At 38.2% G+C, this 27,154-nt stretch overlaps 2 protein-coding genes across 2 annotated transcripts in view; one reads left to right on the top strand and one right to left on the bottom strand.

Moving 5' to 3' along the window:
- Nucleotides 1-20,527, top strand: part of LOC142150511 (phospholipid scramblase 2-like) — a 75,929-nt gene extending 55,402 nt beyond the window's left edge. Inside the window, exons 8-9 of the mRNA XM_075205708.1 lie at nt 18,936-19,036; nt 20,481-20,527. Of these exons, the coding sequence (XP_075061809.1) occupies nt 18,936-19,036; nt 20,481-20,527 (148 nt within the window). The remainder of the gene's footprint in view (nt 1-18,935; nt 19,037-20,480) is intronic.
- A 1,641-nt stretch (nt 20,528-22,168) lies between these two features.
- Nucleotides 22,169-23,086, bottom strand: LOC142150510 (olfactory receptor 11L1-like). The gene has a single exon (XM_075205707.1). It carries the CDS (start codon nt 23,084-23,086, stop codon nt 22,169-22,171), a length of 918 nt encoding a protein of 305 aa, XP_075061808.1.
- Nucleotides 23,087-27,154: the final 4,068 nt, after the last annotated feature.

Below are 27,154 nucleotides of genomic sequence, written 5' to 3'. Positions count from 1 at the left end.
AAGTTCTAGTGTGTTGGTTCTCGGGGGAACTGAGCGTGAGTATCTCTAATTAGAAGCTACCTTGGATTCCTGTGAACTGTATAAAAATATTTTTTTCTGTGTTCTTGTGCTTTTATATGGTCACGAAACATCTTGGTTATTTCCTTATAATTTACAGTAGTGTGTGCATTAATTCTTTCTCAGGTTCCATAAAGAATATGCTCCTCACCTCAATAATAAAATCATAATTTGAGTTAAAGTATATAGGCATCCGAGCTGTTAACACTGGTTCTCTATTTGCCATCTTGATTGAGATGATCCGCTCTATAACAGTGTTGCCAATTGTGACGAAACCCAGGGGGCCGGTGGGCAGAGTCTCAATCATCAGCTGGAGGGTGAAGAAAACATTTGTCCACTTCTGAAAATGATCTCAATTTCCCATTGTCGATCAATATATATATATATATATAAGTTAACCCGTGCATGCTACTCATGCATTCTAGTCAAATCAAGCTACTTAAGGTGTTAAAAAGGTTCTTGTCATGCATTTGGGCCATAGCCCAGGCCTCAACCACCAACCACTCCCCACTATCACCCCCGGCAACCACCAACCACTCCCAACTGTCACTTCTCCTTCAAGAAATATATATATATTTTTTTTAAATCTTTATAAACACTTTTAACAATTAACAAATTAAATTAACAAATTAAAAACATCTTAGTATACCAAATTTCAGCCCTTTCTGAATTTTTCTTTCCACACACACTAAGAATTTAGTAGGTCAGTGTATAACTCCGCCCAGCAGGTGGCGCTGCAGCTTGGCTTTATTTTTTCCACACACACACAGACAGACAGACTAACACACGCCACTAGACATTTATATTGTAGATATATATATATATATATATATATATATATATATATATATACACACACATATACATATACATATACACACACACACACATATACATATATATATATATATATATATATATATATATATATATATATATATATATTTTTTTTTTTTTGGAAGAAAAGAGACAGCTTTGTGGAAAATTAGAATACAGAGAGGAGCAGCTACTTTCAGCTACTTTGTGGATAAGGAGGCCAGTTTCTATTTACTGTGTGATAAACATCATGTTATGTCTATTGAAAGGGAAAAATAATGTATGTAAAGGAATAGCCATGATGTATGGTACCAGAGTTACAACTCTTTATTCTAATCCATACCCGGGCTGCACTATTTAGCTCTATTGTTCTCAGGATGTACCAGTGATGGAAATGTAACATCTCCTTGGAAGAGCACTTCAGGGGTTAAATTTCATCTCCATAGTGAACACTCAGGAGCTGAGTAAATTAAGTTACCATTGTTCCTTCTGTTTGCCCTCTATTGTCTGCTAGTGAGCTCTACAGACAGCCAGGAGCCAGACCTAGCAGGGGTCACCTGGGGGAAGGCACAGGGTGGAGGTGGGGAGGGGGGCTGGATTGTTTAAGAAGCCCTCCATGCAAGGCCTTTGCAACTCGCCTGAGTAGGCACTTCCGAAGGTGGGATTAGGGAGTGATAAAAAACGCTACCCTGAGAGCTGGACAAGAGAGTGACTGACTTTGGCCAAGAGGTGATGCTCTGCTAGAGATTCGCTGTGTAAGATATCTCACTGGAATTATTTGAACTAATTTCCTTACTTGCTGGACCTGCTTTTGTTAAGAGGGCCGTGCTCTACATATCTTACTGGATTTATTTGAACTGATTTCTTCACTGCTTCTAGACCTGCTATTATTAAGGGTGTCATACAGTATTTAATCCTATTCTGCAGAGTAAATAGTCCTACTATATATCCTCTAATACCATGTCTGAGTGCTTTGGGAACCACGTATCCTCACAATGTAAAACAATTTCTAAGTTATGACTTTGGACTTTAAGTTGTGGCTTAAAGTGTGAGAGGTAAGTGAATATGTTAGACATACCTACAACACAGCTCCAGCATTAAGTGGGCACAAACACACACATATTATGCAACTCCAATACACTTTTTTTCTAACAGTGGAAGAAAATAGAAAGATATCGGACTAGTATGCAATAGTTTTCTGGAGCAAGGAGCTTACATAGGTTTCTCCACCGCAGCAGGCACCACTCACTAAATGCATTGAAAGCACATCCTTCTCGTAAGGATCTCTGAGCCTTAGGTTCAAGGCTGGTCCACAACACTCTGATTCCTGATGTACAGAGAAGAGAATCTTGCCAGAGTTGGTCTGAAAAACTGAATGACAGGTCAGTGAGCGCCACAGTAACGGATCTGAACCCCAACAACCAAATTTGACACACTTGTGGCTGTTCCTCACAGTACGGCAAATGTCTGTGTATTATATTGTAATTATATTGGTGCTGGGGTCGAGGGGTGCCTCTGAGGTGGTAACTAAAGCGTTACCCTTCTCATACCTTATACAAGCTACCATAGATTTGTGCATGAGTTGTGTGCACTTTACAGGGCAAATATTAATATATCTATCAATGAGGTAAATGCCACAAATTTATACTTTTCATTCATTAAGAAATAGCAGTATTTCTAAAATGATCTCTCTTCACTGCAAAACAGACAGTTCTCTCAGGTATCCTCATTAGAGATAAACCCTGGCAACAGTTTAAGGAAATCGAATACTGCTAAAAGATTTTTAAAAAATAAAAGAATTCCATTTTACAAAATGACCTGCAGAACTTGCTTAAGTCAGAACCTGGACCAATGTTTATTTATCAAATAAATACTCTCATTACGACATTTTTCTTACCGCTTTTCTTTAGTATAACTTCTTCCACCTATAAAAAGAGTAACAATTGGTTAGTTATGTACTTATCACTAATAAGCATGCTAGGACCAATGAACAGGTACTGAGATTGCTATCAGGGTTATATGGTGGGAGTTACGAAGGTTGACATTATTATAGTTAGAGCTCTGTGTCTCAATATGGAATGAGGGGGATAAGTATCTGCTCCCTCTCATCTCTGCGATAACTGTTAGTCCTAAATTTCGGAGATTGAAATTAGACTCCATAAAACAAGATGAGAAAAACTGGCAACAGCTCATTCTCAGTTAATGACAGTTTTTCCAACAGAAAGAAGCAACTCAAATTCTCTTTTGTTGAGTGTGTTCTGTAGATTGCTAACTAATAACTTGCAAATTAGATATCTGTATCACATTGAGTGCTTCCAACCAACCCTTAGTAAAGATATTTTGGTAAGTCACAGAGCCTGCACTCATCCGTCAATGCACTACTTTTTCTCCAATACCTTTCCAACACCATTCTGGCTCTAACGTGTCTGTGAAGATACCGGGTATATCTGGCCCAGTGCTACCCAGTACCTTCTAGGATTCGTATGGTCACTCAGGCAAAATGCAGTTATAAAAATACAACAGTATATTTATTGTCATACAAACAACACTAGAATATTATGTACACACAGTAAATAAATGCCAGGCAGATTTACCACATCATCTGTCCCTTACCCCAATAATTTAAGGAGATATAGTCACCTGCTGTCCAGACTTCATGACCCATGGATCCCTCTCAGCTGCATATATAGACTCGAGTTAGAAAACGACAATTCAAAACTCCATCTTGCACCTTCCTGAATGAAACCCAAGCATGAACACCCTCTCCCCCCTGGAGTTGTTCCTTATATATCACAGGTCTAATTTCCACAGTCTTTCCCCTCCCTGGGCAAACCCCTGGGTCTACTCTTCTTAACCATTGGTCAGTGCTGGACTAGTGGGGGGGGGGGGGGGGGGGTTGGACAGGGGAGTGAAGATGAGCTGTCCTTTCAGAGAACCTCCCCTGTTAGATGGCCTGTCTGGACTAGCCTGGTGAGAACAATGGACACTAATTAGTTTTCCTACTCAGGCACATGGCCACCTGATCCCTACCCATAATCCCCCTGGCTTCACTTTAAAGACAATGAATAGCAACCTTACTTCAAGTTATCAATATACAATAAACAATATACATATGTACACTGAACTACAATGTCCCCTTAGCCACATGTTATTGGACAATGCAGTTATAGTCTGGAGAGCTGGGGAAACAAAAGAAGGCTATAAAAAGTATTTGCTATAATTCACATATCACACTCGTTTTGTCACAGTGTCCAGTATCGGTTACACTCTGATTCCTGTCTATCTACCTTTTTCCCCAATTATATAACCTCATCTCTTTCAACCAACTGTCAGTGGAGGGAGATATTATGGCAGAAGGGCATTTATTTTGGGGGGACACCCTTGATTTTACAGATCAGAACGACGTTGAGAAAAGGACTGCATTATTCTACTCAGCTATGCACAGTCGCTGTATATTACTTTTATGTTTGCTGTTGTAACAAAGCAGATTTATCATTAATCATTTAGAAAAGGAAACAGGTAAAGCCTGAACTCAGGAGGATTTGGCCAATTGTTCATTGTAGGTTCTATCATGCAGACCTTCCCGTAATAGTATTGCATGTTATTATGAAGTGAATGTGGGCTGTGCTGTTATTCCCTCACAAAACCAAAACTCGGTAGTCCTCTCCACCAACGCTTCCCTTCTGTGACACAATTTATTCCCAATGTGTAACAATGCCTATAAGGTTTTATGGTATACAGACTGTAGGGTCTCTTACCTCTACAAGGCACTCAAGTCCTGAGGGCACCACAGCGGTGGCTTTGGACAGCTGGTTCTGGTGAGGAGGTGTGAACTTATTTTGCCATTCAGGTTGGGTTTGGATGGGTTTAGAGTTATTTTGTCCTTAGTAAATGGTAAAAAACACAGTATATAAATAGACTCATAAGTACATATAAAGTATAACAATGGCCATTTATATTCTGGTATTAGTTATAAAGAATATTAGAAGCAGGTGAAGAAGTCTGTAACATATAAAGCTCCAGACTGGATGCCTGTATAAAGAGCAAAGTACACCTAGATGACTGCTAATATCCCTATTATCTACAGCAAAGTGTATCTCATTCCTTATAATTAGTGATGTTCACTGACCCCCCTGTTTTGGTTTTGGTTTTGGATCTGTTTTAACTTCATGTTTTAGTTTTGGTTTTAGCAAAACCGCCCTCACGTGTTTTGGGTTTGGTTTTGGATCTGTATTTAAAAACAAAAATACTAAAATTCCATAATTTGTCTCTTTTTTGTTCCTACACTATTATTAACTTCAATAACATTAATTTCCAGTAATTTCCAGTCAATTTTTGTCAAGTGACAAGAACACTGCTACCCCAGTTTCTGTATGAGCAGTGGCACTGAGCAATGTCACTGGAGACTGGAGGGTAACAAGAACACTGCTACCCCTGTTTCTGTGTGAACAATGACACTGGATTTCCTGGAGAGGGAGGTGCTTATGAAATCCAAATCCTGCAAGATCCGATGATGCAACAATGATGTTTTGCCTCGATTCAGATTCGAGGAAGAGGGAAAGTACTGAGCCGGCTCGGTACTCGGATTGGCGATGTTCAGGGGGGTTCAGGTTACATAAAACTGAGCCTTAGCATTTCTAATTATAATACATATGTTCCTAATGAAAATTAAAGAACATCAGAATTTACGTAGTATAAACGATTATATCATAATCCAACATTTGTAGACATTAATTACAGAAGTTTTTACATACAATAAAATGACTTGAGAGCTACATATAAAGAAAATTAAAATCCAGTTCTTACCTGAAGCCATGGCTGTCCGACAACAGGTACCTGATTGTATTCCCCTATAAAAGAGATAAAATGCAAACAGATCATTTATAAAATGACAACTGTAGATTACTGTTATTGTCAACCACAAAATGCTGTAGTAATAGTTGTTTAATTAATGTAAATCACAGAGCTGCTTCTCTGGTTCTGTATGCTGGATGCAATCCTCAGTATCCGTTCTTACTTTATGTGTATAGAGAACAGCACAGTGCCACTTCTTTGGTTCTGTATGCTGGATGTAATTCTCAGCATCTGTTCTTACTTTATATGTATGGAGAACAGCACAGTGCCACTTCTCTGGTTCTGTATGCTGTATGTAATTCTCAGCATCTGTTCTTACTTTATATGTATGGAGAACAGCACAGTGCCACTTCTCTGGTTCTGTATGCTGGATGTAATTATCTGTATCCGTTCTTACTCTGTGTACATGGACAACAGCACAGTGCTACTTCTCTTGTTCTGTATGGAGTTGTGTAATTCTTATTATCTCTTTTCTGTATATATAAATATAACTGAATTCTCATTTGTCAAGTCCACTTGCCCCAAACAGATAAGCCCTACCCCTTCCAGAACACAGAAATCAGTTCCAGGAAATTCCCGAATGTTGGTAACTATGATATAATACCACTGAGAGTATAGTTACTGAGACAGGACTTAATGTTTAATTTCCTCTAGCAGTCATTATGTGTTTTGCACATTCCCATCTTAGTTTTCCTGTTTCTCCTTTACTTTTGGAAACAGAAAGTACCTAATAATGATTAGAGATCAGCAACATTATGGTGAAATTTAGCCCTCGAGTTTATGGTAGAACAGTTTGTTTCACAGAGATGTGAGGTTCCGACCATGCAATCTTCATGTTCCACTTTTATTTCCCTACCCTGCAGGATGCTATTTCGCACTGTACTTGTAAATTCACATTTTGCAGAATTTATAGCATATGACTAGTGTTGAGCTTTGTTAATCAGTTCATCCTTCTGTGTGAAGTCATTGGTGATAGGACTGGGAAAACGTAAATCTAAATTATACCAGTGAAACGTGAAAAATGTGTTTATATGCACAAGACAAATATTTCACATAACAGTTTGACGCTGCCCCTTATGTCTACTAACCATCTCTGCTGGATGAATGTTATTAACGTAATAAGACAGAAGTGCATTTAAGAACATCACATGTATTTACAGACTGTCCCTAGGCATGGTCCCAGATTTGAAAGATTAATCATTTGAATTTATACAGACAAAGGGTAGAAGTACAGAAATGTATAGCATCCAATCTAACCTGCACTAGTCCCATAACAGCCTACTGCCATTTTCCCTCCAAGATTTGAACATTTTTCTGGCAGTGATAACTGGGGGCAAACAATCTTTGCTGAACATCATCTCAGTTATGAAGGGCACTGGGCAAGTGAACACTGCTCATCATCTAGTCAGAACATGGAAGAGATAGGGTCAGAAAAGAGCAGCCCCTTTAATATATTATAGTAGAAATATCATGTAACGTAACAGTGGTAACACTTGTTGTTACATTGTTGTTGCAGTGTTTGAGTGATTAGGAGATAGGGTCAGTTAGCAAGTGAAAGACAGATGGATACATAAATACCTGCAGGAAGTGAACCGACACAAAGATCTTCTGATCCTGACTCCCAGCTCTGGATCTATGTGAAGAATATGAGAAATACCGAGATTACTCTTTGTCTCCTTCCATAAACACTCCTTGAAAAATGAACGTTGTCCTATTTTACAACGCACTTGTAAACCTACAAGAACTCATGTAACATAACAATCCAGCGTAACAACTTTCCAGTCATCACATATGAGGGTTCCTCATTGTGATGAATCAATTCATTGAGTTGGCTATGAAGTTTTAAAATTTGCAGTACATTCTCACATTTTAGCTAAATTTGAAAGAAATGGAACAGACTTCACGATTTTTTAATTGATTTGAACTTATCCATTCTCTCATCATCTCCCATCTTCCCTATTGCATGCTCCTGCTATCTGGCATTCCTGACACCCATATATCCACACTTCAATCCATCCTAAATGCTGCTGCAAGACTGATCTTCCTCTCTCACCACTCCACCACTTTGCAAATCCCTACACTGGTTCCCTGTGTCCTCCAGAATAAAATTCAAAATTACTCACCCTTACCTACAAAGCCCTCAACAACACCACCCTTTCATTCATCTCAAATCCATATCAAAATATTCTCCCTCCCGCCCTCTTAGATCTATCTCTCATCTGCGCCTTGTCTCATCTCTGGTAACCACCTATCACTGCTGCCTACATGACTTCTCCCATGCTGCTCCTCACTTATGGAATTCCCTACCACGCTCAATCAGACTTTCCCACAGCCTTCAAATCTTTAGGTTCTCTTTGAAAACTCATTTCTTTTTTTGGGATTATCTTATCCCCGATAACACTATTCACACTAATACACCCTCTCAACTATCCCAATCTCCACTCTGAACCACAATTGCTCCTCTTGCTTCAGCTGTACCCTCTTCCACTTACAATGTAAGCACTCTAATGAGCAGGGTCCTCCATACCCTTTGTTTTCATGTCTGCATTTATTATGTCTACCTTGTATGTCCCTGTTTTATGTATGTCCTGTTTTCCCTACTGTACGGCTCTGAGGAGAACTGTGGCGCCTTACAAATCTACAATATGAATTGTTCAAATTTAAATGGCTAGATTGCACAGCATTTTTACTTGTCTTTCATTCTAACGATGAAAGTGATCATAGAGTTTGCTGTTGATAAAAAAAGCATTAAAATACCATAAAATATGGCAATTTAAGCTTGAACGGGCAAGATGTTATAGTTTATGTAAATGGCTTTTAATTGCAAACTCTAATTCAAGTTCACATAAACAGCTTATAATTATAAAATTCACAATATGGAGGTTGAACCAAAATATTTTTCAAGTTTATGTTTCAATCAAATGTTGGATTCTGTCGAACCCAATTGGCTCAATTGAATTTGAGCAATTTGAGCATCTGTATTACAAACTCCAATTTAAAGTGACATAAATTAAGTCATACAGTAACAATATACAATTACATGGGAAAGTTCTTAACAGGTGATATGTAATAAAATATAAATGTTTAACGATAAAGGGCTCGCTCTGGAAAATAACACAGCACTAAAACAATAATCAACATGAAGGCGACAATAAATTCAAATTCTTCTGTGAATTCAAAAGAAGAAAGTCCACTTGGAATTTCCCAAAAAGATCCCATTTTAAAATGCCTTTCTAATGAAAAATGTTAGCAGTCTCTCTTGATGTTTAGATATTGGCAAACAGACCTCAGTATCGTCCAATGTGCACTTGTTTAATTCATCTTAGGGATATAGCATAAAAAAGGAAACAGCATTTAGTATAATACCTTCCGACAGAACGAGTAAGCCCAGGCACGATCGACTAGACTGTGTTCATCGCTTTTAAAGGTCACTACATTTGGTTGGGAGAACCACCAAACCCCAACAGGCTTATTCTTGCAATGTGTTACCAATTGCTATTAAATATGAGTTTTTAGTGCACATGATTGTTTTAATAATTATTTTGGAAGATATTATGCTCATGATGAAAATAAATTAAGTAAGACTATAATTAAATGGTCTTAGACTTCACACTCCTGCACTGTTCACTTAGTTTCTTTAGGCAGTAGGTTTATTTGAAACAAGAGCTCACATTCTTGGGTAGTGGGTCTGTCCGTCTATCTCTCCCTTCTATTACTCACTTGCACAAAGGTTTTAGTTCACCTCTCTCCATCCTTAACCACACTGGTGAAACTAGCAAGTGCATCTCAGAGCTCCTGAGTGTCTCTCAGAACGAGCATCTACATTCACGTTACTCAACTCTAAGAGAGAACAGTTTACCATTGTCCTGTTCTGCCAGTGCTCTCAAGCTCACATTTTTAACTCTCTGCCTCATCACTAGCTTCTCTCTCTCTCTCTCTCTCTCTCTCTCTGCACCACATAGCCTCAATCTAGGAACCCAAGCATACTCCAGCATAGGCAGGTCTCAGGTTCACATAACAAGAGTGGGCCCATGATCACTGAGTCATACTTTTTAAATACTCGGGTCCCACGAAAACTCACTGCATGCCCTTCAAAGTGTCACTCATGTTTGTACATCACAAGGGGTGTGTGCTTTACAAACCTACTACACAGGGAATGTTATAGCACATAAAGAGGTTGTTTGTAGTATCTTATAGGGTTCATGATGGCTAAACGTCCTTCGATGTCTAACTGGAGGAGTTGAAGGACATCATACTTTATCCTATGGGATTGCTTGATGGATACTTCCACACATTGTTGTTTGAATATACAAATTTGAAGATCTTCAGTGTTGGAATCTTCCTACCAGACTGATTAAAGAGTTAAACTGATGCACTGGTGTTAAATAGAAGACAGCCAGTTTGCTACAATCTTCCTGTAGCTGTCATGATCACACTGATATATTATGAGATTGGCTTTAATGCCTTGAAGATGCGTATATAGAGAATATAAATCAGAAGAAATTTATATGCACATAGGTTTCTATATAAACATAAAATATATTGAATTGAAATTACCTAAAAAAATGTGTATATAATGGTCATATTTCTCTTTATACTCTTTGATCTGTGAACTCTACTTATTACCCAAATAACCTTCACATATAGTTTAGCACGTTTGATACTTCCATAATCTTTCATTATCATAACCTGCAAATTTTCCAATTACACATAAATGGGAAGATTTAACCCAGAGATTAACAGAGATTAATGGATTCAGGGATTAAGATGAATGTAATTAACAGCAATATGCGCACCTGTGAGGGCTTAATATGACAGTTATGGAATTATATATAAATAGATATGTTAACTAACCACCGTGTTTTAGGTTTGGTCTTGGTTTTAGATCTGTATTAACTTCGTGTTTTGGTTTTGGCAAAACCGCCCTCACGTATTTTGGTTTTGGTTTTGGTTTTGGATATTTATTTATATTTATTTTTTTATTTTTTTAAATTGCTAAAAAATGCTAAAAACAAATATTTTGGCACTTTTTTGTTCCTACATTATTATTATTAACCTCAATAATATTAATGTCCATTCATTTCCAGTCAATTTTTGTTAAGTGACAAGAACACTGCTACCCCCTGTTTCTGTATGACCAATGTCACTGGAGGCTGAAGAGTGACAAGAACACTGATACCCCTCCTGTTTCTGTGTGAGTAATGGCACTGAGCAATGTCACTGGAGAATGGAGAGTAACAAAAACACTGCTACCCCTCCTGTTTCTGTGTGAGCAACGGTGCTGGATCTTTGTGGAGGGCGGTACCTATGAAATCCAAAACTCGCGAGATCCGACGATGCAACAATGACGTTTTGCCTCATTTTCAGTTTCGAGAGCGCGAAAGTACCGAGCTGGCTCGGCTCGGTACTCAGATCTGCTAGGTTTGGGTTTGCTTGGTTTTCGGAAAAAAGAGCCAGAGCATCTCTATATATAACTTTCATAATAATCTCTGTACCCCATATGGTGCTGTTATTACTCTGACTCTGTTTGCCAAGTGTAATACTGTAACTTTCCTGAAATCTCCAGGTCAGAAGTTCCCACCTATACACTTATGCCATTTAGTCCCTTGCTTTCCATAGACTGCATTTTCAATAGATGGATTGAATGTCGTAGTCCCAGGTCTATTCATAGACTCTCAATTCTTTCACATTTTGAATTTACAATAAAGTATGGAATGGCTTTACACTGAAGGGCAAAGGAAGAGAGGAATGTGGAAATTGTACGGATCATTGTACCTCTGTGAAATGGTCTGTTCCACAAAACTCAATTTGCACACAATTTTGCCCCAGCTATATATATTCACAATAGTTATGTCTAATACTTTGAAGTATTTTAGCATTACTCGTCAATGCTATGAACAAACTTCCAACAGATGTAAAAATAGAAGTAAAGGAATTTATATATAACCGAATTTAACACTGGTGTATGTGGAGAATAAACTTTTAATAGTTGTGGAGGAGAGCAATGACACATCAGAGCTATCAATGGAATGGCAGACATGAGGCGTGGCAATGAGTGATGGCAATGGGAGATATAATAGGGGGCATTAAGGATGACAATGATAGATAAGAGAAGGAGCAGTCTGGGTGGTAATGAGAGATAAGTGAAGGATCAGTCTGGGTGGTAATGAGAGATAAGTGAAGGATCAGTCTGGGTGGTAATAAGAGATAAGTGAAGGATCAGTCTGGGTGGTAATGAGAGATAAGTGAAGGATCAGTCTGGGTGGTAATGAGAGATAAGTGAAGGATCAGTCTGGGTGGTAATGAGAGATAAGTGAAGGATCAGTCTGGGTGGTAATGAGAGATAAGTGAAGGATCAGTCTGGGTGGTAATGAGTGATAAGAGAAAGAGCAGTCTGGATGGTAATGAGAGATAAGTGAAGGATCAGTCTGGGTGGTAATGAGAGATAAGAAAACAATCAGTCTGGGTGGTAATGAGTGATAAGAGAAAGAGCAGTCTGGATGGTAATGAGAGATATGCGAGGGAGCAATGAGAATGGCAAAGAAAGTGGGAAATGAAGGTGGCAATGAGAGGTATTAGGGTGTCAGTCACAGTGGCAATGAGAGGCACAAGACGAAGCACTGATATGTCAAAGAAAGTGACAATGAGTAGTATGAGCATGGCAGTTAGAGGGGTCATAGAGGATGACAATGAGAGAGGGAGAAAGTAGAATGTTTTATCAGAACACACTGGGACATTCTATTAAAGGATCCAATTTGGGCTCAGCCTAACCACCAAACATTCTTGTCTTGGTTATCACAGGCAAACAGTAAGGGAGTTTTCCATGTCGTCATTGTAAACATATATAAGCACATAATTAGTACAACCGCAGACAAAATATGCACAAAAAAAGGTCACTTTGGACCTGATTTATGTTTGGCTGTAAGTCTATTTGCTATTAGCTTATCTTGCATGATGTAGTTCTGAGCATGCACAGAAACGGACCTTACAATGAATGCAACTGTATGCAATTTGTGTCCTAATGCAAATTACACTTACAACTGCCTACAACTTGAGAGGTGGAAAGGAGGAGGGAAAGGGCGGACTAATGTAGGCCTTGTACAGTAAGGGTGTGCTGAGGGCGTTGTGATGTAGAGCCCTAGGGTGTGTGTGCTGAGGGTGCTGTGATGTAGACCCTAGGGTGTGCCAAGGGCATTGTGATGTAGAGCCCTAGGGTGTGTCCCGAGGGCATTGTGATGTAGAGCTCTAGGGTGTGCTGTGGGCATTGTAGAGTCCTAGGTTTCTCGTAAGTACGCCTGGTTTCAGTAGTATCATTTGCACCAGCTACATGGCAGGTGTAAGTGCTGGCTGATAATGATGACTGACACGGCATAGACTTAGCTTTAAAAACTACATGCATGCGTGCCCCTAGTTATCACAGAACATGTGATATTAAGATAGACTATAAAAATGGATTGTATGTACAGTATGCATTAAATGCATATTTATGTATTCAATGAGATACCTTTATATTTGAATTTATATAGCATTTAATTAAAAGTAGAGCCCAAAATAGAAAAAGTATGGCACCTGTTACAATAAGATATGGGATGCTACTGATATATACATTTTGTTTTAAATTTGTGACCATAACAACCATGACTTAGATATATCACTGTTACCCGCACTCACTAACTGATTTTCTACATCCCATCCTATATTCTAAATGAATCTATCTGTAGTACATTTATTATACATTTAATCTACATTTTTTTACCTCTTCTAATTATTTTTGCATTTAATTGATTTATAGTTATTAGTCTAGAGCTGAAGCAATCATGGTGCACAATTTACTTTCTCATTTTCTTAGGAAGTTTAACAAATAAATAGCTGTAAATAGTTACTGTACGTAGGCCCTTATTAGCTGGGGCACCTCATTAATTGGCTGCATACAGCCATTTTTTTTAATGCTCACTTACAACCCCTTAATGCATAAAGTGGTTTTGACTGCATAAGTTTGGAGACTTCGCTGGCATACACACCAACCCATATATCAAGCAGTGGTGTGCCAAACTGCATGGTTAATAGTAGCATGAAAATACATATTGGTCCAAGCTCCACCAACTGGGTAGTTTTTTTTTTAAGAAAACTGACACTCAGGAATGGGTGTGGCTGGATCACTTAGAAGTTACTTGTTGTATAAACATTTTCAATTAGTGGTACAGTATGCCACTTTGCAGGAAACATTTTTGAAGAAAGGAAATCCAATGCTAATTAAACATTTTCATCTGAGAGTGACCAATGCATCTTTTGATAACATTCATTCTCATACTTGCCAATGATATTATTTATCCATTCTATTTAAATTATGAACATTTTGGCGCCTCTACAGTAGAACTTGCTCTAGTCCCAGGGATGGTGCCCCAACAATCCCTATTTTAATAAACCTTGGTATATTTTCAAGAAAGTTTACAACTAATTAGAGAAATATGTCTGTGTTTCAAACCTTACAGTATCAATGATTAAGAAGAACCGAAGTGCAGTTACAGAATTCCATCTTCTTGGATTTGGGGAGCTCCATGGTCTCAAAATAGAACTGTGCTCGTTCTTCCTCAATCTACCTGGATACCTGGCTATCTGTCTGGAAACTTTCTTCTAAGCATGTTGGCCCTGGCAGGGAACATACTCCATTCTCCAATGTACATTTTTCTAGGTTTTGTTTCCTTTTTAGATACACTGATCATCACAAGTGTTCTTCCAAACATGCTTTACGTTTTGTTGTCAGGAGGAACCAACACATCGTATTTTGGATGTATTTCAGTTTTGCATCTTCTGTACTTCCAGTATGGTTGAGTGCTTCCTCCTTACCATGATGTCTTATGACCGATATGTGGTCATCTGCAACCCATTGTAATAAAGTTCTAAGTTTGCCCTTGTTTAGTCTTCAATTCTGTGGGTCCAACATCATTAATCATTAATTCTGTGACTTAGTCCCCCTTCTTGAGCTTTCTTGATCAGATACTTTTTTGTGCAAATTGAAGTTCTGTTGGTGTCCATACCTGTAGCTCTTCTACCATTTGTATTCATTGTTGTCACTTACATCTATATCCAACACAGTGTTCTCAAGATCTCCTCCAGTATTGGAAGGCAGAAGGTCTTCTCCACTTGAAGCTCTCACTTGATGGTTCTATCAATGTATTATGGGACAAAGATTTCTTTGTATACAGTCGCAAAAAGTGGACATTCCTTCAAAGCCAACAAGATTCCATGTACAAGCGCAATGCGCAGTTGCTTTTTTGCGCAAGCAGAGAAGGTGTATCTGTATGCTCTACTCTAAATGAGGCCCATATTTACAGAAGCCACAATTATTTTGTGAGGAACCTGCTTGTCATTTGAATAGGTTAGAACATTCATTTTATCAAACAATTGCGCTATTGCAATTAATATTAATACGACTGTATGTACTGAAGATATACTTTTTACATGAATGGTGCACTAATTATAATAATGGAGCCATTAAAATTTGCAACTTTTAATATGATTTCATTATTTTCTTAATAAAATATAGTTTTTCATATATTGGATAAACATTTTTTTGATTAAACTAAGTTTGAATGTGGGATTACCATTACTATTTGTTTTAGATTGGTTATCACTATACAATTAATCTTTGTGTTGAAATTAATATATTGTGAAAATGCAAAAATAATGTGCGGGTCATGCAGAGTTGGGCTTAAAATATGCAAGTTTCTCCTTTGAAGGGCAATTGGAAGGTACAAAACGCATCATATTTAAAGTATAATATATAAAATAAAAATGGCTATCTCATTTTAACAACATATCTTCTGTCTTGAAAATAATAGCCACTTGAGATGATTTTGAATGTTGAATAATAAGATGGTCCTTTATGAAGAGCAAAGTAAAGATGAATTCATCATAGAACAATCTGACGTACAGTAGAGATCCCAAGCTGATAAGATAATTCTCATCTTGAACTTTCTCAGAGGGTTTATATAACTTTAGAAAACAATTGACATGCATAAAATAGTCTTCAACTTTTACCTACACTTTAAAATAAATTAACTTGATATAGATAAAAAGATAGAAAGATAAAATAAGTGTAATTAAAAATGGAAAGCAGATATATAGAGGCTCAATTAGAGGTGGGTGCATTTGGTCTATGAACGTACATAATAAAAGACACACATAAAAAAGCGTAATTATATGAGGACAAGTTAACCCGTGCATGATACTCATGCATTCTAGTCAAATCAAGCTACTTAAGGTGTTAAAAAGGTTCTTGTCATGCATTTGGGGCTAGGCCAGGCCTCCTCAGGGGAAGAGCGTTACTTCCCGACGTAAGCGCCCTTTTTTAACGTGGTTTTTTCTACATGTCACCACCTCATCATTCATCTTCATCGCCACATCTTTAATATCCATCGTCTTACTGTTCCAAAACCTCTCGATACACAACGTTTCTGCTAAACACCTTATCGCTGTGCTCAATCAGTCTTCCTTGAAGGGCAGTATTCATAGCCTGCACTTTCACATCACTGCTTCAAGTGTTTGACCCTGTGACTTGTTAATGGTCATAGCAAATGCCGCCTTCAAAGGGAACTGCTGCCGTCTTAGCTTAAACGGCAGTCCTGTTTCGGATGGACATAAGTCAATCCGAGGTATCATCACCTTCTCTCCTTCAGCAGAGCCAGTCAAAACTTCTGCTTGTATCACATTCGTTTTCAGTGCTGTCACTACTAATCGAGTGCCATTGCACAGTCCTCTCTTAACATTCAGATTTCTCAATAGCATAATAATGCTTCCAACTTTCAATCTTAATCTGTGCCTTGGCATTCCGGAAGGAGTCAAGAGTTTGAGCCCTCAACTCGTAAATTTAGCCTTTACTACCCCTCCCATGGGGGGAAGGGGGGATGATGGAAGTTAACTGACGTCACTATTATAATTTTTTTGTCAAATAATGTCAGTATACCAAATTTCAGGTAAATTGGATGAGCCCTTTCTGAGAAAATAGTTTTTTCCACACACACACACACTAACACACGCCACTAGGCTTATATATATTAGATGTTTAGCAAGACCCAGATTTAGATGCTCTCAGTTAAAAGCAGTAGCATTTGAACCAGATGTAAGTGTATGTACTTACACCACACAATAGTGTAGACATGTGGCTTGACAGGGTAATGCTAAAGTAGTATTTGTACACAATATAGTTATGAAATAAAGTGTTGTATACACATGAAAGAATATTGTCTTGACAGTTATTAATAAAAGTGAAAGTCACATTTCTAATTTAAAATGTAATTAAATATGAATTCCCCCACATCTGTTGTTTTCCCATTTAAAAATCAATCTTATTTATTGCAGTAGTCCAAATGGAAATGACAATTAAGTAATTGGAATAAAAACTACAATTTGATGTAATATAGCCACAACACTTATGATTTAATCATTATCAGCTGTAGGTATCACTAAGAAGTAGAGATGCTCAGGCTCGGTTTTTTTGAAAACCGAGCCCACCCGAACTTAGGGGATCCGAGTAGGCTCGCGAGTCGGCTTGTTACTTTCGTACGTCCTCAGGTCTGAATCTAAGCAAAATGTCATTGTTGTCAGATCTCTCAGGTTTTGGATTCCATAAGTACCTCCATCCCTAGGAGATCCAGCACCATTGCTGACACAGAAACAGGGGTTGCAGTGTTCTTGTCACTCTCCAACAAGGAAATATAACGTTGATCCCATTTAACTAGGTTGCTTTTAATTTTGGAAAGTAAGTGTGGGTAATTGGCCTGAGATAGCTGGTGATAATGTTTTGCTATATGAATACCAAGGTGTTTGAATATTTGAAAGTGTCACTTGAAAGGAAGTTAATGTTCCAATGTTGCTTTGAGTTGAAGAGTGAGGTATAAGTGTAATACTCCAGTTTTTTTCAATGTTAATTTTATATCCCAAGATTTAATCCCTTTAATAAAAAATCAGCTTGCTATATATATGGGGTTGTGTGATTGTTGACATAAATAGGCAGAATACAGAGCAATTTTATGCTCAGATTTACCCGGTTTAACATCAATGGTGTTTGACTTTGCTTGAAAGGAGGGTGTGAATGGCTCAATAATCACTGAAAGTATAAACTTGGGAAGGGCAGCCTTGCTTTTTACTATAGGTAATACTAAATTAAACTTTGATAACCCCATTTACAGAGAACAAAGGGGACCAATATATTGCTGAAATGCCATTGAGAAATTTACAGATGAAGGCCATGGAAGGCAAATCTGAAACATAAAGCCCTATAAAATTAAGTCAAATACCTTTTAACATCAAGCATTAATACTAGTGAGAGGGTTTTAGGTCACTAATGGCCTGAATCAGATCCATCATCCTATAGGTATAATCAAGGGCTAGTTGATCAGGGATTAATCCAAGCTGATCAGGGTCAATAGGGAAAGGGAGCAGGCTACTCAGGTGATAGCTCAGTTTTTTACCAAAGAGATTTAGCACAGTGGCCTAGTGGTTAGCACTCCTGCCTCACAGCAATGGGATCATGAGTTCGATTCCTTACCATGGCCTTATCTGTGTGGAGTTTGTATGTCCTCCCTGTGTTTGCGTGGGTTTCCTCCGGGTGCTCCGGTTTCCTCCCACACTCCAAAAACATACTGGTAGATTAATTGGCTGCTATCAAAATTGACCCTAGTCTCTCCCTCTCTGTCTGTCTCCATGTCTGTCTGTTTCTGTGTGTGATTGTGTGTCTATATTAGGGAATCTAGACTGTAAGCTCAAATGGGGCAGGGACTGATGTGAATGAGTTCTCTGTACAGCGCTGCGGAATTAGTGGTGCTATAAAAATAAATGATGATGATGATGATTTAGGTTGGTGGTTTCTAATGACATAGGTCAATATTTAGAGCAATAGGTTGGGTTTCTGTCCAGTTTTGGTATTGGCCGAATGCTTGCTGGATCGGAGGTTCCATCCTCTAAAATATTATTAAATAGGTATGTAAGTTTTGGGATTAATATTTCATATAATTTCTTGTATTTTATAATTAAGAGTTAATCCATCTGGATCTGATGTCTTTAAGGGTTTTGTCACGGTTTAATGATTTGGATCCTGGGTTTGCCTAGTTAGCACAACTCCAGTGAGACGCAGAGTCTAACGGTAAAACAGTGTTCACCAGGGACTGCCGCAAAGTGGTTTGGTCTTAGCTGTTTCTATTCCGCAGGCCACAGCTCTCACTAAAGTACCAGGCGAAACCCTACAGGAAAATATGCAGAAATGATCAGCAATATCAAATAGTACTAGGCGAGAGGAACTTGCAGGCTGGTGAGAGACAGCAGACTGAGTAACATAGAAACGTAGATAACGTGGAGAAAGAAGAGTAGCCTGTGGGCTGCAATGTTAACACTGGGATAGCGGAGATGACACGGGGATCAGTACAGGAAGACGGATACAGCTGGTAGAGAAGTGTAGTCTGCGAACTGCAACGTTATCACTGGAATGGTGGAGATGACACGGAGTATGCAGTACAGGAACACGGGTACAGCTGATAGCATAAAGCAGAGAGGAGCCAAGTCCAGCACCTAATGGTAGAAAACTAGAAAAACAGGCACCAAACGTCTGGAAAAGGTGCCTTTTAAACTTTGGAGCCAAAACAATCAGCCAATAGGAAGGAGGCAAAGGAAATGAAAGGATGGGGTCTGTGCATGCGCAGATGGCAACAGCAGGGACAAAGAGAACTGTCAGTGGGGACCAGGTAAGTACGATGGGCACTGGGTATGCAGCCCGACTGCCCAGCGTGTGGCAGGTTTAAATATGAGTCTTTAAAAAGGATGTCCTTTGGAGCAGGGCTTGAGAGCGTAGGTTTTATTTATTTGGAATTGATTACTGGAGAGAACTAATTTTCCCTTCAATAATTGAATGGCCTTGCACAACTTGCCCATTGTGACCAAAACCTTTTGTAACAAAGGCTTTTTGATGCTGGTTAGGTGCAAAAAGTATTATAAGGAGTGACAGTCTCTGATCATATGGAGCCTATTATCATTAAAAATCTGTCAACAGGGTCAACAGAAGGTCACCCTTAGATCCTGGATCAGTCAATTCTTCCTGGGCATGAGGAAAGGAAAGGCGAGGAGGGGTGATGAACAAGAAACAGGGAAGATGAGCTATGGGTTCGAAATCCTAATCATGGAAGACCTGTTTTCGGTCTTGGCTGAGTGAATTTTCTATATAATGACTACTACAGGAAATTTAGGGGTTATGGAGTGGTTTTCCTAGGGAAACTATAATATCCAATGTCAAAGGTCAAATAATGGTGAAAAGATGTGCCTGATTGAACAGACTACATTATTCATTATCTGTTAAGAAGGATATAATGAAATGGAGGAAGGAAGTGGAACAAGGATGTGAAGAATAGAACAGGGTCAATGAAAACGGTATGGAAAAATGTGTGATTATAAAAGGCAAAGTGGAGAGATTAAATGGTGGCATGGCAAAGAATGGGGTACAAGTAGGCAGGAGAAAAGTGGGGGGACAATCTATTGAAAACAAGTAAACTTTAGAATTACTCATGGGATAATATAGTAAGAGTGGTTAACTTACAACTAGAAAGCTATGAAATTATATTGTCCCATATTGAAAAAATACATGAACAAGGTTCAAACAGAAATGATGAAATCTACTTTAGTTATACAATGTTTTGTGTTTTTCTTTTTCTTTCAAGAAGAGGTTAAATTTTCAGATTAATGTTTCTTTAATTTTGTCCACTCAGACTTTGTGGGGATGGTCCTTGTGGCTTTGGAGAACGTCTTTGCGTGATAAACTTATTAGGCTCTGGCAATATTTGTAGCTTGGACAGAACTTCTAGGCTTTGTTCTAGTATTTTTGAAATGTAAGGTACATTTTCAGAAAATACCCGAAGCTGAAAGGGAAAACGTCAATCTAAATTTATGTTGGCAAGAGACTTTCATGACCGTCTGTAAGTTTCTCTGCTTTTGTATTGTAGAGGATGAAAGATCTTGAAATAATGTAGCTGTTTATTTAGAAAATCAAAGCATGAGTTGTCAATGTAGGCGGACTATTAGTTCTCTTGGCTATTGCTCCACTGATGGTTTTGCTCTCTCTTGCTCATCTGGCAAATCTGGTACTATATGTTTTAAAACGTCTTTGTGAAAGTTATTGAGAGATGTATTGGTGATATTTTCAGAAATATTACAGATTTTTAAGTTATTCCTGTGTGATTGATTTTTGGTGTATTTTTTCATTTTTGAGTGAAGGCAGAATTGCCAATTCATGTTCAAAAAAAGATTGGTACTGACATAACTCGATTTTGGACTGAAGTATATCTGCTATTTTCCCAATATCTATTATTTCAATTCGTCAATTGCTTTTTTCAGTTCCTGTTGGAAAGTCGATTTAATGCAATTTATTGATTGATGATGATTGCCAGTGTATCCGTTCCAAGATCTTGGTCTGGGGGAAAAACAGGACTGGAAGAGCTCAGGTAATCCGAAACTAGGGGAGCAGTAACTGTTTTTTTTTGAAGAGCTGCATGACATCACCCTAAGCGTGTTTTTTTTGTTTCTATGTGCCATGTTCTCAAAGCTCTTGAGTTTTGGTTGAACAGGATGAGGGAAGGGAGTGTAAAAAAAGCAAAATAAGGGACAAAAATAGGCAATAACATTTATCTAAGCATATCAAAGATCTTTATAAGGTGTCAGATTTATATCATGTAAAGGAATAGCATACAAGAAGACCTAGGGAATAATGTTAAATAAAAAGTAGGTTAGGCAAAATGGGGTAGGGGGAACGGGAAAGGTGAGGCCAGAGGTCGGCAGAAGAGAGGAAAATAGGGATAAATGTGATGTTAGGTAAAAAAAATCTCTCTTTCAGAAAAAAATGTATTCTTTAACTACCACTAGGTGGCAGCGAATTGGAATGGATGGATTGGAATCAATGGAAAATCAATACCTAATTGATTATGTACACACAAATAGACCAAGTGTAAATACATGTAAAGGTAACTGATTTCTTCAAAAGATACTAAATTGGAGGAAACAATATTACAGATCTTTGTTTGACCTGGAAACAAAGTGCTACAACATCTGGTGGTAGAACGTGGTACTGCACATGAAAAAATGTAATTGAGACTCTATGCTTTGGGAAAAATTCGGCAGCATGACACACCAGCTGCTAATTTAATGATTTCTGTGTTAGCATAGTTAGATATATATATGTCTTTCATTAAGCTGTTCAGTCATTGTACAATTCAAGAAAAAAAAGAGAACATTACAGTACAGGCAATGTATATATTATCCAGAATACTACTGGGGTATTTCCCAGATTTTGTATCGGGAAGTGGGTTGGGGAAGGGATGTGAGGGGAGGGGGTATGATCCATAACCAGAATACCCTAACCACACTAACTTAGTTAGGCTAATGGAATGGTTTGTATTGTCTTCTAAAATAATCTGGAAACTTGCTTTCTTATTTCTTTATTCCTGAGACTATATATAATGGGATTTAACAATGGGGTTCCCAAAGTGTACAAAAGAGATAACAACTTGTTAATATTATTCGAGTTTTCTCCTGATGGAATCAAATAAATACTGAGCAGTGACCCATAGTAGGAGCATACAATGGTCAGGTGTGAGCTGCAGGTGGAAAAGGTTTTCCGTCTCCTGATGGTGGATGAGATCCCAATGATGGTGATGAAGATGGAGATATAGCTTCCTATTACAGAGAGGAATGGGAGGAGGACTATGACATTGGCAAAGAAAAATATTTCTATTACAACAGGAGATGTGTCTGAGCAAGAAACTTCCAACATTGGGATGAAGTCACAATAGAAGTGGTCTATTGTCATATCATTGCAAAATTGTAACTGGCAGATCAGATAGACAGTTATCAATACAAAGAGAAAACCCAGTAACCATGACCATATCACCAGGTGAAGACAAAGTGTATGATCCATAATAGAGGTATAACGCAATGGGACACAGATGGCTATAAATCGGTCAAAGGACATGACTGTGAGGAGATAGCATTCTGTGGCAGTGCAAGAACCAAAAATGTAGAATTGGGTGATACAGCCAGAATATGAGATGGTGTTACCTCCTTCCAGGGTAACGTGCATCATGTTGGGGACAATATTTGTAGAGAACAGGAAATCACATAAAGACAGGTGGCAGAGAAAGAAGTACATAGGGGACTGTGTGAGATGACTGGTGGACACCAAAGTGACAATGAGAAGGTTTCCACTTACTGTCATGATGTATATTATAAGGATAAATATGAAGAGTATTATTCTGTAGCTTTGAAGATCCTGGAATCCTGTGAGAAAGAATTCTCTGACTGCAGTGTGGTTCTGTTCAGACATAATCTGTAGGAGGAATGGACACACTAACATTATTTTGATTGAAGACCAACACTTCCATGAACATTGTAATAAATAAAGTCAACCTTAGGAACAGTAAGTTTTGGGATTTAGTGAGGTCCTATTAAGTTCTGGCCACCAGTAAGGAGAAGATTTGCACTACCTTTTATATATAGCAAAAATCTGAGCCACTGAAAACCTTTACAATCCACATGTTTGATTATTTTTATTCCCCTTCGGTTCAGGTAGATATAATTTTAGGGCAACCTCTGAAAAACACACGTTTAATGGGCCTTCTTTGTACAGATGTCAAATTGGGTTGTGGAGATTGCTATTACTGTGAATTTAGATGGATATGTTTTACTTCTTATTGACGAAAGCTTGTAAATAATCAATGCACGTTTTCAAAAGTTTCTTCTTTGCAAGTATGAATGTACAAAAATTTTTAAAAAAAACTTTTAAGCCCACTTTTTGGTAAATATATTTTATTTGTAACATGTATTTTATGCTGTAAATGCAAAATAATATATAATAAGAATATGGTCCAATTGTCTTATTGATATAGGAATATCTGAGGACAAAATACTAACTTGTCTGCAATAAACATTCTATAGAGGCCAAGGCTGTCTTGTCGAAACAGATAAAATAACACATATTAGAAAACTCAACCAAGCAGATTCTGCAAGATCTCCAGAAAATGGTTGTGCACTAATCCCATCATTAATGGTCTTAAATGAAACTCCACATATATAACACACAAATACATATTACAAGTGGAACAGACCTTTTGTGACTGAGGTCCAGATCTACAGGTTTCTTTGCTTCTCTGAAATCTCCTTCAGTTAGAACTATTTGTGAAAATCCTGACTTACCTGCTGTGGTAGGCACAGTGCAGTACAGCTCAGTTCAATGTTCTCTTTATTTTGTCTTAGTTTAAACTAATTTATAATTATATAAGCAGAGCAAGGAGACTCTAAAGAATCATAATTGCTTTTATAATCCTCTAGTGATCCTATTATATTTTCATAATAAATTGTTATGCATCTAAATTTCTTATAGAATTTAAAAGTAAACACATTATTTATAAAAGTGTTTTCAGCTCTTAGGTATATTCCTGACATAACACAAATAATTAATCGATGCATTGTGCTGACAAAATGCTTAATTCAATATATGATATTGTCTGGTCACTACTTAATATCTATTTTAGAGGACCTACACTACATGGTCAAAGGTATGTGGACATTGAATGTTAAAACTTCCCGGTACTTTCATAAGCTTTCAGAACAGTCAGAAGAGGTCTTCACCTACAGCAGCCGCCTTTCCCCTAGAGTTAAATGCACTCTGAAGGACTTGGATGCCCCAAGAACTTAAACACAGAGTTTGTTAAAGCTTTTAATGAGAAACTAGTAGCATGGAGATAAGAGGCTGAGAGAGGCAACTCAAAGCACTAAACAAAATGGGGCTAGGCCGGAGGTCGAGGGTGAGATGCAAGAAAGGAGAGTAGTAGAACATGCAAAAATGTCAAGGCCGGCAGTAGGTAAGGTTAGTCCAGATATACAAGCCAGAGGTCAGGGGCAATCAGCAAACAATCAGAGTCCAGGAAGGAATCCAAGGGTCACAACAGGTAATCAGGTAGTAGTTCCCAGAACAAGGAACAGGTACAGCCATTGCAGAGCAAGATGCTATAACTGTCAGGGAGGCTAAGTCCTACCTGCCTTTTAAACATAGATGAACCAATCAGAGCTGGAGCAAAAACACAAACCATTAACCCAGTACAGGTGAGTGCGGTCAGTAATTATACTCCATTCGGCCACAAGAGTGTTAGTGGGATTTGGTCAATGATGTTTTGCAATGAGGCCTGCCTAGCAGTTGGCTTTTCAACACATGCCAAAGGTGTTTGTTGGGATTGAGGCTTGGGCTCCGTGCTGACCAGAAGTTCTGTCAGAAAACTATTTTTTGATGGACCTCACTTTACACCTATTGGACCAGTCAAACTGAAAAAGGAAAGGGCTTTCTCTATACTGTTTCCACAAAGTTGAAAGTATACAATTCTCTAGAATGTCATTGTATGCGATAGCATTAAGAGTTCCCTTCATTGGAGCCAAGTGACCTAGGCCAAACCATGAAAAACAGCCCAATATCAATATTCCTCCACCACCAAACTTTGTAGGTGGCAGTATGCATTTGGGTTGGAAGGATTCTCCTGGCATCTGCCAAGCTGACGTTGGCATTGCACATGGTGATCTGAGGAAACAAAATCTATGATGCTCCAGAGTAAAAGTTCTTGTTTTGACATTGCTGTGGGTCATGTAGAGTTGGGTACCAAATTTGTACTTTGCTTATAATTAGAGATGTTCACCGACCCCATGTTCTGGTTTTGGTTTTGGATCTGTATTAATTTTGTGTTTTGGTTCTAGTTTTGGCAAAACCACCATTGCGTGTTTTGGTTTTGATTTTGGTTTTGGATCCCTATTTTTTCCTAAAATTTCTATTTTTTTTTTGCTAAAATCACATAATTTTGCTTTTTTTCCCCTACATTATTATTAACCTCAATAACACTAATTTCAAGTCATTTGCAGTCAATTTTGACCACCTCACAGATCACAATATTATTTTCATACATTTTCAAGCAGCTGGATGCTAAGCGCAAGAGCAATGACTCAAACACACGGCAGTTCATAGCACATCTAGGAAACATTGCTTCACAGCAGTGGCAGAAAAGAAAAGCGGTACAAGATAGAATCGTCCTTGGATCATAAAATCAGTTATGGTTCATTTGATCACTCCACCAGTTCCTTGGATAACTGTGGTAATTCTACAGCTAATACATGGCGACGAGCACTGACCCCCACCCAGGATGCGTGCTTTTATTAGACCTGGGTGCCAGACAATGCACTAAAAATAGCCATTGTATTTCACAGCAAAAAGCAAGTTCATCATTGAGCTACGAATCAGCCCCAATTCCCAAAAAATTATAATATCGTTAGGCACCTTTGACGTAAAGTGCAGATTATAAACACTTTTTGCAATATTGATGAAACAGCAGCAAAGTGTAAGGTAATACATGTACACATTTATTTAGACATCCATGCTTATATTGCTTCTGCAAGAAACGTTGTTCTTTGTTAATAAAACTGTTGTCTTTATACTGTTCAAAAAAGTTGAAAATAATCCTCCATCATTCTTTGGATATTGATAGTTGATAATAGAATCAGGTGGAGTTACATCAGAGGTGTCACTAATTCTGGTCAATTCTTTTACAGTAGACAAGACCAGATGTCAAAATGTTGTGCTGAGTCATCTACATCATCAATGGGTGTCTAAGATTTTTGCAAAGCACACAACAGTATATAGCACATGTAGGTAACATTCACACACTGCGGTAGCTGAAAGGAAAAGTGGTGCAAGATGGAATTGTACTTGGGCCCTCCCAATTGTACTTGGGAACTCCCACCCACCCTTATGTTGGATCTTAAAAAGGACATGCACACTTTGACAAACAAAGCACTTCAGCGACAAGGAGTGCCACTTTTGAGGATGATGTGTTTGGTTTGTTTGGGCCCCCACAAAACAAGCTAACAATGGCCTTAAGGCACCTAAGGTAACAATGCTGTTAATGAACTCTACAGACGCCTTCCCGTCTAGTAACACTTGATCTGTCATCTTGCTCACCAGAAGCTCCTTGCATCTCTTCATATCTGGGTCAGTTGGAAACAAAGAGAAAACATAGCTCTTAAACCAAGGATCAAGCACAGTCGCCAAAATGTAGTGATCCGATTTCAAGATTTTGATAGCTGTTTTATCCTAGCGACACAAATAATGTACTTGATCTACAAGTCCGACATACTTAGTTTCATCTGCTTCTTCAGTTTCTCAAGCTACTTTTCCAAAATTCTAATTAAGGGAAGCACTTGACTCAAACTAGCAGTGTATGAACTCACTTCACAGCCAACTACTTCAAATGGTTTCAGCACCTTGCACAACACAGAAGGTATTCTCCACTGCACTTGAGTAAAATACATCCCCCCTCCTTTCCCAATGTCATGGCATGTGTAGTAAGCGTGGATG

Source organism: Mixophyes fleayi, chromosome 4, assembly GCF_038048845.1.
Source record: "Mixophyes fleayi isolate aMixFle1 chromosome 4, aMixFle1.hap1, whole genome shotgun sequence".
Classification (NCBI taxonomy): domain Eukaryota; kingdom Metazoa; phylum Chordata; class Amphibia; order Anura; family Limnodynastidae; genus Mixophyes; species Mixophyes fleayi.
Note: the sequence above shows the minus strand (reverse complement) of the source record. Positions and strands in the feature narration are given on the sequence as shown.